General features: G+C 17.0%; 5 protein-coding genes across 5 annotated transcripts; 2 read left to right on the top strand and 3 right to left on the bottom strand.

Moving 5' to 3' along the window:
• Nucleotides 1-896: 896 nt before the first annotated feature.
• PGAL8A_00339800 (conserved Plasmodium protein, unknown function) lies at nucleotides 897-3,141 on the top strand (the record flags this gene model as incomplete). Its single annotated transcript, XM_028672432.1, has 9 exons — nucleotides 897-998; nucleotides 1,069-1,151; nucleotides 1,468-1,534; nucleotides 1,635-1,785; nucleotides 1,949-2,148; nucleotides 2,364-2,584; nucleotides 2,672-2,756; nucleotides 2,888-3,014; nucleotides 3,086-3,141. The coding sequence occupies 9 exons, from the start codon at nucleotides 897-899 to the stop codon at nucleotides 3,139-3,141; spliced, it is 1,092 nt and encodes a 363-aa protein (XP_028528985.1).
• A 531-nt stretch (nucleotides 3,142-3,672) lies between these two features.
• On the bottom strand, nucleotides 3,673-4,965 carry PGAL8A_00339700 (conserved Plasmodium protein, unknown function; the record flags this gene model as incomplete). The annotated part of the gene is made up of 1 exon (XM_028672431.1): nucleotides 3,673-4,965. One exon carries the CDS (start codon nucleotides 4,963-4,965, stop codon nucleotides 3,673-3,675), a length of 1,293 nt encoding a protein of 430 aa, XP_028528984.1.
• A 3,152-nt stretch (nucleotides 4,966-8,117) lies between these two features.
• On the bottom strand, nucleotides 8,118-11,995 carry PGAL8A_00339600 (conserved Plasmodium protein, unknown function; the record flags this gene model as incomplete). The annotated part of the gene is made up of 4 exons (XM_028672430.1): nucleotides 8,118-8,183; nucleotides 8,395-10,959; nucleotides 11,203-11,268; nucleotides 11,354-11,995. 4 exons carry the CDS (start codon nucleotides 11,993-11,995, stop codon nucleotides 8,118-8,120), a joined length of 3,339 nt encoding a protein of 1,112 aa, XP_028528983.1.
• Nucleotides 11,996-12,794: 799 nt separating this feature from the next.
• Nucleotides 12,795-14,393, top strand: PGAL8A_00339500 (DNA helicase, putative; the record flags this gene model as incomplete). The annotated part of the gene is made up of 1 exon (XM_028672429.1): nucleotides 12,795-14,393. The coding sequence occupies one exon, from the start codon at nucleotides 12,795-12,797 to the stop codon at nucleotides 14,391-14,393; it is 1,599 nt and encodes a 532-aa protein (XP_028528982.1).
• A 431-nt stretch (nucleotides 14,394-14,824) lies between these two features.
• Nucleotides 14,825-15,664, bottom strand: PGAL8A_00339400 (conserved Plasmodium protein, unknown function; the record flags this gene model as incomplete). The annotated part of the gene is made up of 1 exon (XM_028672428.1): nucleotides 14,825-15,664. The coding sequence occupies one exon, from the start codon at nucleotides 15,662-15,664 to the stop codon at nucleotides 14,825-14,827; it is 840 nt and encodes a 279-aa protein (XP_028528981.1).
• Between the last annotated feature and the right edge of the window lie 458 nt (nucleotides 15,665-16,122).

Below are 16,122 nucleotides of genomic sequence, written 5' to 3'. Positions count from 1 at the left end.
TTAATAAAAGTAATTAAAGGTAATATATATAATTATTTTTTAATTTAATTATAATTATTTAACTACCTAATAATTGCTTAAATTATTAATGAAACAAGAATGTGAACTATCCTTCATAAATACTCCTTTTTTATTTTTAGTGATGAATTTATGACTATGCACTCCAATGCATATAAAAATAAAAAGAGTAGGTAACTTGAATATATTAATTCTTTGAAATAAAAAATATTTCCTTTTAATAATTTAAATTTCATAAAATACATTAGAAAAGTTAATAAACATTTTTAATTAGAAAAGTTAAATATTTTTAATTAGAAAAGTTAATAAACATTTTTAATTAGAAAAGTTAATAAACATTTTTAATTAGAAAAGTTCTCTCTTTTTTTTTTTTTTTTTTATTTTTATTAAATTTAAAATTGTTTTACTGTAATAAAGAGAAAATGTTATAAGAAATACATATATTGTTATCCTATTATTAAGAATATAAATTGGAGAGTTTAATTAAAAAAAAAAAGGAAAACAAAAAAAAGATAAAAATTATTATAACATTGATAAATAATAAAAATTTTATATATTTAAATAATAAATTTCAATAATCAATTTAATAAAAAGAATTTATAATTTTACATAAAAAAATTTCTAAATTACAAAATATTAATTAAAAAAAAAAAAAAAAAAAAAAAAAATGTGCAATTAAAATTTCCATTTTTCTCATTTACAATTCTTTAATAACAATTTTAATATAAAATTATATATTATATATTATTTATTAAAAATGTATAAAATATAATTAAAATAAAAAATTAAATTGTTTATATTATTCTATTTTTTTTTTTCATTAATTTTTATTAATTTTTTTGTATTATAAATTTAGAATATTCTATAAATTTTATAAAATGAAAAATTTTGAGAGAAATAATGAAAATATTCAAATTTCTACATCAATAAATGATAACCTCGAAATTCCTTTATTAATAAAAAAACAATTAAATTTGAGAGTATACAAATTTTTTTAAAAAAAAATATGTATAACATGTTAATTATTTATTTTTTAAAATGAATATTTAGGATTTAAGATGTAAAAACAAAGATTTAAGTAAGAAGAATGCTGATATAAAAAAAACTCTTGAAGAAAAAGAAAAATCCTTTAGGTTTAACTAAAATAATTAAAAAAAATAGAAATAATGATAATGTTAATTTTATATATATATATTATTTAAGTTATTAGAAATAATATACAATCTGTTATTATTGAAAATTATATATTAGAATATAAAGTATATAAAGATATATTTTAAGATAGTTTTTTTTTAAAAATATAAATTATAGTTCTAATGTAAAAAATTTTTTTAAAATATTAAAATAAAATCAATTATACTTAAAAATATTTGAAAATAGATTAAATTAATTTATAAAAATATATATTTTGTATATATATTAATATATGGGATTAATTATTATATGAAGTTTAAAAGAAAAAATATACAATGAAAATAGAGAAAAAATAATAAAAGAATATCAACAAGCCATGAAAGTATGACAAACACACTGTGATACTAAAAATAATTAAATATAAAATGAAAAAAAAAAAAAAAAAAAAAAAAGAAAAAAACATGATATAAATATTAATTTAGGATAATTATGATAGACAAATAATTTTAGAGGAAAAAATTAAAAATAAAGAAAAAAAAATAAAGTTATTTGATATAGAAATTAAAAAGTATATAGTAACTATTGGACAGATGCGTGAGCGCATAAAAAAAGCAAGCTGTGATACACAAGAAAGTAATAAAATAAATTATTCTTTAAATTAGTTATAAGATATTAATATATTCTTAATGTTTTCAAATGTTGTTACAACTATAATATGGATAAAAAAAAAAAAAAAACAAAAAAAACAATATAAATGAAATATCACAATCTTAATAAAAAAAAAAATTAATTTTAGGGGAGAAAAGTCTCAGTTTTTTAAGTAAGTTTAAAGATAATTCAACTGAATTTGTTCAATTAGATATGTTTGACAGATTGGAAACAATATTTAACTCAAGAGAATTCATACAAAAAAAAAAGGAAAAGTTGAAAGCAAAAATAAATATTATAAAGGATAAAATAAAAGATATTGAAGAAAAAAATAATTTAGCATTAATGGTATATATATATATATATTTCTTTTTTCTTTTTTATAAATTATATTAGATTTAATTATAAGAAAAAAAAAAAAAAAAAAAAAAAGAAGAAATTTATTTTTAAATTCAAGAATTTAAACATTTATTGAATATTTAACTACATTTTTATTAATTTCATTAAATATTGTTTTTTAATATAATGTATAGAATATTCTTATTCATTATTTACATTTGTAGAATAAAGAATTAGAATATAAAAATCTAGTACAAGCATCTGAAGTTGTTTTAGAAAAAGAAAAAAAAATTGAAGAACGTTTAAGAGATAATATAAATGAACATAACAAGAGAGCATTATTATTAAATAAAATAATTTTATGCATTGATAATTTTTTAAGCCGTTTTTCTTCATTTCTTCCAGAGTTACGTCATTATAACATTAAAAAAAATGAAGAAAAAATGTAATCGAAAACTATGAAAATTTATCATATATATATATATATATATATTAAATTATAAAAATTTATTTATTATTTCTTTCATGACAGAAATTTAGAAAAAAAAAATAAAACTCAGGATATAATGGACGATATGCAGTTCCTCGATATAGCAGATTTTAATAATTTAGAAGAGGTAACATTCAGAAATAAATTTTAATAATTAATATTTTTTTAATTTTCTAAAAAGAAATTTAGTAAATATCATGTACATCTTTATAAGGGAAAAAAAAAAAAAAAAAATTATTAATAAATTATATATTTTAGGAAATTCTTAAAAAATTAGACATAATCTACAAGTATATAAAGGATACATTATATATAATTAATAAGGCAAAAAAAGAAATATCATTAAAAGATGATAATCCTATGGAATATATGAAAAATAATTTAGGTTGGATATATATATGCATTCATAATAATACAATAACTTTTTTAAAATATGATAATCTCTTTTTTTTTTAGATGAAAATATTGAATTTTTTACATACAATGGTAATGTTAAAGGAAAAAATAACTAATATATTAAAATAAAGTATTCCAAAAAAAAAAAAAAGAAAAAAATAAAGTTAACATTTCTTTTAAAGTACAAAATTTTCATTACATCTTATATATTCATTTATGTAATACTAGAACAAAAATAAAACCTTTTTTTTTTTTTTTAAATTAAATTACAAATATATATATATATATTTTCATAAACTAAAACCATATAAAATAAAGTAAAAATATATTAATTAAAAAAAAAAAAAAAACATCCTATTACTTTTCTATATTAAAAGTAAAAAGTGTCAAATTATTTGTAAAATAATTTTTTTAAAGTTTATTAACATAATAAATTTTTTTTTCTAATTAAAAATTTTTTATTATTAAAAAATATAAATCAAAAAAAATTTTGAGATTTAAAATTTTCATTTTCATATATGGATCAATAAACATATAATTTTTTATAAGAATATATATATATATATATATATATATATATATATGTAGTAAAACACGAAAAAATAAAATATATTTGTGTGTGAGAATTTATGTACATATATTAAATATTATGTATTTACTAAAATGTTTTTTTTTTTTTTTTCTTGGATAAAATTGCATTTCTCAGGTGTAATACCATTTATACAAGATACTTTTTCTAAAAATTTTAAATAAATATTTAACTTTTTTTTATTAATCATAAATGATGGAAGCAAATTTTTTTGTGTATCAACATGATTAGTAATATCATTTAAATGTTTTAATCCAATATTACCTGAATATAATAAGGGAAAATCAATACTTTTATGCCATTTTAATATACTGTATGAACCGATAAAATATAGCTGATCGTGATATACGCTACCTGGTAATGAAGTATCTCTTAATCCTCTTTTAACTCGTGCACACATTTTGAAGCATTTATCAGAATCTTTTACAAAATCGTTTAAAAAAATATATAATTTAGAAAAGCTATAAAAGTGACCTAAACAAACAGCTAAATATTTTAAAGCTGGTGTAACCAGTAATAAATAATTTTTTCTTAAAGTGTACATTGAATTAATAACAGCTAAACCTTCTTCAGTTGAATAGCATGAATTAATTTTATATTTTTCTAAATTATTATTCTGGTGATTAATCATTCTTAATAAATGTGTCCCTATTTCATGATCGCATAAAGATTTCATTAATTTTTTTTGAATGTCCTGATTTTGTAATTGTATGAAATAAGTACTTCCTTTTTTAAAAACTTGAACTGCTGATAATATATGTTCCTTAAATTCTATTTTAACTTTCACTTTTATTCCACTGTTCTGCAGATATTTTATTATGTAATTTTTAAATTCATATTTTGTTACCAACTCATTATAAAAAACAGACTTTTCATAATTATCATATGTTTTAAATTTTTCTTTGGCTATCTGAATTATTCTTCGTGCTTCGTAAAATAAATTAAAATCAATTTTATCTCCACTACATTTATTAAAAATATTATCTACTTCATCATCAGCCATGTTATAATTAAATATTGGGTTTGTGAGCATTTTGGATTTGAAGAATTTTTTTTGTGATTCTATTAAGTTTTTAATAATGCATTTTTTCTTTGATATCATTTTTTCTATTGTATTTATATATGTATTCTCATTAAATAATATTTCAATAAAATGATCTACAAAATTTAATATCCTTTCATCAGGTATAAAAAACAATTTTACATAATTAGGATAAATTATAGTTGTAGTATCATTCTCTTTTTTTTTTTTTCTTTTATTATATTTATAATTATTTATTATATTTTTCTTATCTACTTTTTTTAAAAAGTTTTCATTTTCTTTATTCAATTTTTTATATGACAACGTCATTTCATATATGAATTATGATATAATAAATGTTTTAACTAATTCAATTTTTTCCTCTTTTTCATAATTGAAATGTATAATTTTAATGCTATCAATTTATTCTTTCTATTTAATGTTTTATTTTACAAAATTTTGAAGTTGTATATATATTCGTCTTAGTATATATAGATTCAAAATTTCCATAAAATATAGATTATTTTTATCTTAATAGAATTTTTAAAACTACTTTTGCAAGTTTCTTTCATTTGCATACGTTTTTTATTGAATTTTCAAAAATTTTTATCCCTTAATTTTTTTACTTCATATTTTTTAAAATGTCTCAATATTTTTATAAAATGTTAATTTTTATCAATTTTATTTTTATTTTTGTTTGTATCCTTTCTACTAATACGTTTGTTTCCTCACTTTTTTTTTTAAATACAAAATTCTTTTATATATTTATGCTTTCATCATTATGTATTATATATATATATATATATATATATATATATATATTACACTATTTTTCGTAGTTAATATTACATACGTTTTTATAAAAAAAATATTATTTATACTTTTAATATTTTTTTAGATTAATTTTATCCTTGATATATTCTTATTTTCACATAATTTTTTATTTTCATATAATTTTTTATTTTCACATAATTTTTTATTTTTACATAATTTTTTATTTATACATAATTTTTTATTTTCAATATTTTTTATTTTTTTTTTACATTTTTCTCTATAATTTTATATATTTTTCATTTAAATTTTTTTTATCGAAACTTCACTATAAGTATTTTCTACTTTTTAAAAAAAAAAATCTTTTGAAAATATATTCTTTATATATAATTTATATTAAAATTATCTTTTATTTTTTTTTCTTTAATATTTTCTTTTGAACTTTTATATTTATTATTAATTTTTCCTTTATATTTTCAATGGGTTTGTTTAATTCAAATATAATTTCAAGTTCTAACATATTAAATTTTTTAAAATTATATATATTTCTTTGCTTAGTATACATCTATTTTTAATAATACAACTTTTTATATATAATTAAATTTAATGTTTTTTTTTTTAATATTATTAAGTTTCTTGAATTCTTGAATAAATATCTTCTTTCATTATATAATTATTTGTTTCTTTAACTTGTCTTTTTTAGCTTCTTAGTTTCGTTTTTTCCTAATTTTTACCAGTATAAAATGTACTTCCTTCTATATAGTTTTAAACTTATCATTTTTAGTATTTTTATTTTTTTTGTATATTAATTATACTTTTGCTACAGAGATATTTATTTGAAAATTAAAGTTCTTTATTTAAGATATTTTTGTAATATTCTTTATTCATTTTTTGTGATTTTTTACACATACAGATATGAAAAAATGTGGTTATATTTATTTACATTATTTATAATATTTATGGGAATTTTATTAGAAATATAATTTAAATATTTTTGAAGTGATTTACATATTTCGATTTTTCATTTTTTGTTAAAAATGAAAACTTTATAATTCACTTATGGTGTAGTATTTCTTTTATAATACTTTCATAGTTATCATCTCTCATAATCAAATAAATTTTATCTAGTTTGACTGATTCTAACTTAAAAAATATTTTAAATGATTAATTGAATCATACGAAAGTCCATGTATGTTATGAGTTGATACTTTTTTTAATACATATTTTCTTTAAATTTTTTTTTTTGAATGTTTGTGTCTTCATTATTATCAAATTTACTGCTTGTTAGGATATCTTTTTTTTCAATAAATTTTATTATTTGATTAAAATTTTATTTAATTTTAGAGTATATTTTTTTTTTTTTTTTTTTAATTAAAAATATTCTTTTCATTTAGGTGTATTATTTTCATTAAATTTCAATATATTTCTAATTTTTCTTATAAATAATTAAAATTAATACTACTATTATGTAGAAGCAAGATATATTATCAATTTTACTCCATAACTTTATTTATTTTTTTATATTTTATTATTTTTATTTTTTTCTTGTTTTTATTTCCAATATCAATTAAACTATTTTCCACAATAAAAGATTTTTTATTATTTTCTTTTTTTTTTTTCATTTATTTATTTTATTTACTTCTTTTAATATATATTTTGCCTTTTCAGAGTTAAAACAATTTGAAGGATTTTTGAAAGAATTGGGTTTGTTGTGATATGTGCTGATTCTTGTCAAAATATCATATGTTATTTTATTTATTTATTTATTTTTTTTTTTTTAATTTATTTCTAAGAATTTTCTTTAATAGTGGTAAGCTACGGAATTATTTTATATGTGATATGTTATTTTATACTTGCACATTATTAATATTAAAAAAAAAATTAGAATAATGTATTAAACTTGTAATATGCATGCTTATTTATTAAAAACATTTTTTTTTTTTTATAGATTATATATCATATATACACAATTAAAAGTTCATTTAATAATTTAATAGTAGTATTTAAATAATTCTTTTACAGAAAGGTGCATACTGTATATTCCCATTATTTTATTTTATTTTTTTTTTTAAATTTTTTTTTTGTGTTTTATTATATATCCATTTGATAATGAAGAATTCATTTATTTTTATATTCTTAGAATTCTATGTTATTTATTAACTGTTGTATATTCTTATCTAAATTTCTATTTTTTAATGATTATTTTCAATTTTTATAACTTAAAATTATAAAAATGACTATATTAATATTATATCCTCGATGAAATTTTTTTATATGATTTTTAAAATAATTATCTATTTTTTATGTTTTATTTATATAAATTTCTTTAAATATTTTAAATCTTAATATTTTTTTAAATAAGAAAAAAAAATCAAGGTAAAATAGATAATTTAAAAATGAAATCTGTAAGCTTAAAATTGTTAGAAATATAAAAATAAATATATGAAGATTAAATAATACTAGAAGTTGATGTTGTATTATTTATTTGTATATATATTTTAATAAAAATAATAATGCTAAATTAATTATTCTTTGATATTTCAATACAACAGAACAAATCTATTAAATAGTGCAAAAAATATATATAAATGAATAGATGAATCACATTATTCTTTTTTTAAAATTAATTTATTCTATATTTATTAAAATATTTTTAAAAAATTTATAATATAAAAGTTCTTGTGATTAAAAAAATAGATGTAAATAATGTCTTATTTCATCAAATCTTCTTTAAATGATTTTGCATGTAATGAATTCTCAGTTGAATCTTTTGCATGCTGTAGAAAAAAAAAATTTTTTAAATATGAGATATTTTGTGTGTGTTTTTTATTTTATAAAAATTAGTTTTATAAATCAGCAATATACATTGAATATAAGAAAATATTTTAATTATAAAAGATAAAAACATAGTTTTATATCATCTTTATAAAAAATGTGTATGTATATTTTAAAATGTGTTTCATAAATAAAAGAAAATACTTTTTATACCTTCAAGAATATTTTATTATTAAAATTTTTTGCTATCATCAATATATGATAAATAATTTCACTAATTTTCGAATAATCATCATCCATATGCAATAATAATATTGGAAAAATATGTTCACATTTTTCATCAGATAAACTCAAATATTTATTTTGAAAAAGAGAATATAAAGATATTGCTGAATATTTTCGAATTGATATATTTGAGTCATCTAATAATTTTAGTAAATTATCTAATAAATCAAGTAGTATATTATTGCTATTCAAATGTTTTACAAGTTCTCCAATTATAGAAATAGAAATTACTCTATTTTCATTATTCCATATGTCATCAATTGACGATTTAAGAGTACAAACTAAATTTTCAATTAATATATTATTTTGAAATATTTTAATATCGAATAATTTATTTATAAACAATGATTTTATGCAAAGTAAAGATCCTTTTCTTATTTCTGCTTCACCTAATCCGCTTTTCCATATGCATAATGGTAATAATATATTTTGTAAAATATCTTGAGAGTTTGCTAAAAAAAAGTTAGGAAATATATTTTTTGAACAAAAAAAATTTATAAATAATAAAAATTCTGATTTGATAAATGGTTTTAATTCATATGTAATTATAACATGTAAAAATTCCATTAAATAGCTCGAGTATTCCATAACAATATAGTCACTTATGTTACGTAATAATATATTTAAAAATTCTATATTATATTTAAAATTTTTAAAATCATTAAAATCTATTATATTTTGAAGATTTTTTATGAAATAAATATATTCATCATTATAAAAATGAACCACTTGTTTGTCACTGTAAAATTGTACTGTTTCAATTAATTTATTTATTTCAGAAAGAGAACAAAAATGGTTATCTGATTGCAAAATAAGTAAAAAATGAAATAAAACATTACTATAATTTTTGCATTCATTTTTCATTATATTTATTAAATATTTTAAAGTTAATAAAATATATGGAAATGAATCAACATTTTCATAATTGATATTTTCATTTATTAAAAATAAAATGAAGTTTATATATGCATCATCTAGTTTACTTAATGATAAATCGTTTAAGTAAAAACCAGCTAAAATTTGAGATAGGATTATAAAGATAATTTTTTTATTTTCATAAATTATTGCAGTGCAATTTTCATTATCACAAAAATACTCTGGTAATTTGTACACATCATTATTTATTCTTTCAAAAAGAAAAATTTTTTTTTTATTATTTTCTGTTATATTATTAACATCGTTTTTTTTCTCTTCTTTTTTGTTAATATTTTCATTTTTTTTTTCTGTCTGTTCAGGTTCATTATGTATTTTTTCACTTTGATCATCTGTTTGATAAGCTATATTTTTTTTATTAAGTTCTCTATTCCTGTTATAATGATCTTCTATAATAATATCCTTCCTTTCATGGATACTTTTTTTTTCATAATTTTTTTGATGATATTTATGGTAATTTATATTTAAAAAAATATAATCTTCTGTAAAAAAATAAGCATCTGTTTCAGCTTTACATTCCTTGCAATTATTTGGGTTGTTCTTACAATACACTTTTTCGTTTGATAGGTTATGAAATTTATAAAAATTTATTAAAATATTTTTAATGTTATCACCTAATAATAAATGTGCTATTTCAAAAATAACAATTTCTAAAGGCATTAAATATCCACATGTTATAATTAAATTAACAAATTTTCTCAAAAATAAAAATGACTCATATTCGTAGCAATACTTCTCAAGTGTGTCTACAGCATTATCTTGATGTAATTCTAATAAATCGTTGATCAATAATGGAGTTGAAGGATAATCAATATATTTAAATGATGTTAATGATTTATATAAAAATGATAAAATGTGTTTAATAAAATAAAAATTGTCATTATAAGTAAATATTAAAAACATGGTAATAATATTTGCAAATTCTTTTTCCCCTTCTGACCAAGAATTCTTCTCATTATCCATAATTTCATAAAATAATTCTTTTTTAATTTCACAAAAAAATTTGTGAATATTTATTGATATTCTACTAAATGGAGCAGGTATATAAAATAATTTACTAATATTTATAAAACCTTCACAATCTTCGAATATTTTATCTTCATTCATTCTTTTATTTGAACTATTTTTTTTCCTACTTATATGAATGCTATCTTCTAATTCTTCATATTTATCACTTTTTATGATTTCATTTTTTTTTGGTTCTTTAAAATTCTCACTGTTGTTTATACATGTGTCTTTATCATCTAAAATTTTATTTAATTTATTAGAAGAATTAAATGTATATTTTGCTATTACTTCTAACGCATTGTAGCAATGCTCATTAAAAGAAGGAGATATATGTGCATTTATGCACATAAGGATAATATATGTTAACTTTGCTTTTTCATTGTTATTAAAATCTTTTATGTTTAAAAACCATACTTTAATACAGTTTACAATTTCAAATAAGACATTATGTGACTTATTTTTACATAACTTCTTTAAACATTCTGAAACATTATTAAGAAACTCTCTATTAGTATCATAACACATTAATTTTTTTAAGCATTTTAAAATAAGCTAAAAAGTGAAATTCATTAAAAAATTATCAGGAAGTATAATAAAAACAAAAAAATAATAACACAATAAAATAATAAAAAATTATTATGGAAAAATGTCTGATAAAGTATGTCTAACTTATGAAAATGAAAATATACTATAAATAAAAAAATAATAACATGCAAACAAGTAAAAAAACTTCGGAAATTATTATCATATAAAAGAATATATGAAATAAAAAAGCATGCATGTAAATTTTATTACTTCACGAATATCTTGCTGTCTTATATTTAAACTATCTAATAAATTTTTTAATAATTTTCTATATATCTGTAAAATTAAAGTGCAGAATTTTTTTTTTATATTAAAAAATGAATACATATATATATTTTATAATATTAATTTTGATAATTACGTGATTAAGTTCTTTCTGTTCTTTTTCAAAAATTAGTTCACATAATAGTTCACAAGTTAGCTTTTTTATGAGAGGAAATGGATCTTTTATTAAAATTGACAATGACGATAATATATCTTTTAAATAAATATAAAAATTTAATAAATTTGAAGACATTATTTTATCTTTTTTTTTATCTCTTTTCACAATTTTATATAAAAATTGTAATATTTTCAATCTTATTTCTTCTTTATCTTCTATAATTCTTTGATTTTCATCTTCTCTTAGCCTATTTATACAATTAAAAATAAAATTATCATCTTTTTCTATGTTTTTAAATAATATGATATCTAGTAAGATATTATCAAGATTTTGTTCAAGTAACATATAAATATTTAGAACTAAATTTCTGCATTCATCAAATTCATCGTTGACCCATTTGTTTAAAGGATATAATAAATTCTTACTAAAAAAATCACAGAATATTTTCTTTTTTTTTTCATCACAATTATTAAAAAATTCTAATACATATTCATAAATTATATTTAAAGAATTTAACTGTTCTTCCTTATCAAAAGCTTTACTACAATCTAAAGCACGAACATGTTCCATACACTCAACGAATAAACAATTATAGTTTTCTTCATGATAATTAACGGTCATTTTAAATTAATGAAAAATATAAAAAGACAAAAAAAAAAAAAAATTTAATGATAATAAAATAACAGTAATTATATAAATAAAATAATAATAAAATATTATTAATGATACTAAATAAGAACAATAATTGGATAAAATGATAATATTAGAGATAGTAGAAATTAGTTATCTTAAAGATAATTATAAAAGTACAATAGTCTTAATAAAATAAAATAATAATAATTTTTTTATGAAGTATATACTAAAAGTAATAGGAATAAAAATAAAAAAAATTATAATTAAGACAATAGAATAATAAAAGTAGAAATAATTATTTGTTATTTATTTAACAAAAGAAATTAGAAACTAAAATTATATACCTTTATATAAATATTACAATAAAAATTACTTATGTCTCTTTAATTTTATAAACATAAAGATGTTTTAATATTCGTGCAGTATTAATTCAATTTTGCGTTACATATCTTTTTTTTTTTTTTTTTTCTTCTCATATATAAATTTTAATTTAAAAAAAATTGATATTGTAAGAACACATAACTATTGTATATATTAAGTAGCTAGGATGTGTGTTTTTACTAATAGTCTTTACAAGAATAAAAATTTAAGCTATTAAAAAACTTATACTTAATGTAGATAAAAAATAAATTCTATAGAATTATAATTTTTTTTTTTTTTTTTTTTTTTTTTTTTTTTTTTTTTTTTTTTTTTTTTTTTAAATGAATTAATAATAAACTTTTATACATTTCAATAATAATGTTTAAAAGATAAAAGTTATATTTTTTTAAAATAAATTATTGAAGAAATGAAGAGAAAATCCACTTTTATAAAAAAAAGTACGATAAAAGAGCAAAATACTTTGGAGAAATTTGGAATTTTTAAAAAGGTAAATTTATTAAAACAAGAAAATGAAAAAGAAACAATTAAAATAAAAAAGGAAAAAATTGAAGATGAAGAGAATGAAAAAAAAATAGAGAATATTATTAAAAATGAAAATATGATGGAATGCGAAGCAGAAGAAAATTCTGAATTGGGAAGAGGAAATGAGGAAATAAGTGCAAATAAAAAAGAAGAGATGAATAAAGAAGATATAAATGAAAATAACATTCCATTACATAAAATATATCAACCAATTTGTAAAGAAGATTATATAAATGAAATAAGGAGTTCAACAAATCCTTTGTTAAAAAAAGTATTAGATGAAGATATAAATTTCAATTTAATTATATATGGACCCCCAGGTAGTGGGAAATCATCCTTAATAAATGTTATAAAAAATAAAACGAAACATTTATTTATATATTTATTTCATTTGAATAATTTAAATAATGAATTAAGAAAAATATATGACCAATCACTAATTAATTATAAACATTATAAAAAGAAAACTATATTATGTGTAAAAGATATAAACAGATTAAATAAAAATCAACAAGAACAATTATTGCTAATATTAAAAAAGGGACATCTTTTTTTAATTGCAACCTGCTTATTCAACCCAATGAGTATTTTAAATGCATCTTTAAATTCACGATGCTTATTTTTATATTTACGTTCTTATGACAAGAAAGAATTAAGATTAATTATAGAAAGAATAATAAATAAATTAGATATCAAAATAGAAGAAGAAGCTTTAAATATAATAATGAATCATTCTTGTGGAGATGCAAGAGTCGCTATTGGTATAATTGATTTTGCAATTCAAAATATGAAGAAAATAGAATTAAGGGAAAATATAGAAATAACAAATATAAAAAAAAATATGGAAGAAAAAAAACTGGATGAAATCATAGGAGAGACAAAATCAGAAGAAATTCATGTTCATCCATCTCTTCAAAATGAAAAAAGAAGTATACAATTTGATGATATAAAATATTTTTTACAAAACTTTCCGTGTAATGATAATAAACTAGATCATTATAATTTCATTTCAGGATTGCATAAAAGTATAAGAGCAGGAAATGTAAAAGCTGCTATTTTATATTTAACAAAATCGCTAAAAAATGGAGAAGATCCTTTATATATATGTAGAAGATTAATAAGAATAGCTTCAGAAGATATTGGCTTAGCTAATCATGATGTCTTATCAATGTGTGTTAATACTCACTATGCTTGCAAAGCAATTGGTATGCCTGAATGCCAAACAGCTTTAATTTATGCAGTTATTGTTTTATGTAAATCTTCAAAAAGTAATTATGTTTATGTTGTTGAAAACAATGCTAAAAATATATGTAACGAATACAGTTTTACCGTTCCTTTTCATTTAAGAAATACATCAAATAAATACATATATACGAATCAACCTGAAATTTTAACTTTTGAAGAACATTTAAATAAATATAAAGATATACAAAAATATTTACCTGATCATCTTGAAAATTTAGAAATATTACCTGAACTGTAAATAACTTATGAAAAAAAAAAAAAAAAAAAAAGGAGAAAAACATATTTTATCTATTTCATAAATTAAATTCTTTTAAAAATACATATATAAATATTTTTTTTTTTTTTTTAAATTTTAAATTAAATATGGATTTCACTTTTTTATGAAATTTTTCTTTATATAAAACCTAAAGTTTGGTGTTATAATTTTTTCAATTATTTTTTTAAATTTTGTTTTAAATTAAATTTTTTTTTTAACATCAAAAGAAACTATTGTTTCAATTTAAGATACAAGAATAGACGTTATATATTTTGAATTTTAAAAAAAAAAAAAAAAATTTTTTTTTCATAATAAACGATTTACAAAAAAAAAAAAAAAAATAAGAAAAGAAAAAATAAAATATTTATTCTTAGACTAAATTAGGTTTTTATTTTTATATTTTTTAAGTATGCTTATCTTCCAACCCTTCCCTGTTTTATATCAATTACTGGATTATGCGTTAATATTTGTATTTCATTGAGAACATTTTTAATACATTTTTTTCTTTTTTTAAGCATATTATTAAATAAATACTTTAAAATATAAGCAAAATCCTTTAAATCATTATTAGATACATCAATATTTAATCCAAATAAGCTTTCGTAATTACTATTATCTATTTTTTTATTATTTTTTAATTTTTCGTTTATCAAATGTAAAGCAGATATAATATTACTTATATTGCTGGAATTAAGTAAAGGAATATCATTTTTTTTAAATATTTCATTAATTTTTTCATATAATATATTTAATTTCTTATCATATTTTTTGTATTCTTCCTTATCTATACCATTTAGGTATTTTAATTCAAAAAAGTTTTCTAAAATATCATCTTGTATTTCATTCCTCATATTTTCAACATTGCTATTAGAAGGTTCACCTACTGAATTATTATTATCTATTCTTTTATTATTCATGTCATCTTCATCTTCATCATCATAGCATATAAAATCTTTGTAGTCATCAATAAGTGCTAAGGTAGTTAAATTATTTAAAATATATGTTCTAATCTCTATATCATTAATACTATTTTTATTTATTCCATTTGTATTTATATTTAATTTCTTCAAATATTTTATGATATGTTCAATATAATTTTTTTCTTTCATATAATTTATTTTTTCTCTCTCCTTTGGTTTATACAAGCGAATTTTTTCTTCTTCTATTTTCAAAATCATAAAATAAAAATCATCCTTTGCAATATCAATATTTTCATAATTTAGTAACTTTATTTTTTTTTCTAGAGAATTCATACTTTACAAAAACAAAATAAATTAAAATAATAAGAGGAATATATTACGTAATAAAAATTACAATATAAAATATACTATTAAATAATAAAAAAAAAAAATAAACTACATTTCCTTAAAAAAAAAAAAAAAAAAAAAAAATACATTACATATTTGTATTGTATATATTTAACATGAGCTTAAATAAAAAACAAAATTAAATTTATAAAATTTAGATTTTTTGTATTATTTTTTTCTCTTAAAGTAGAATAAATTATAAATACTTCTGTATTTAAAATAATGACATTCTTATTTTTTATTATATTTATAGAGTGTATTTACTATTTTATACTTAAATTATATAAAGTAAAACATTCTTAAAATTAATGTTTCTTCTTTTAATTTTTTATCAGAATTTTAATTCTAAAAAAAAAAAAAAAAATAATAATTTTATTAAAAAAAAAAAAAAAAAAAAAAAATTT

Source organism: Plasmodium gallinaceum (assembly GCF_900005855.1).
Source record: "Plasmodium gallinaceum strain 8A genome assembly, contig: PGAL8A_v1_98, whole genome shotgun sequence".
NCBI lineage: Eukaryota > Apicomplexa > Aconoidasida > Haemosporida > Plasmodiidae > Plasmodium > Plasmodium gallinaceum.
This window is presented reverse-complemented; position numbering and strand designations above follow the sequence as displayed.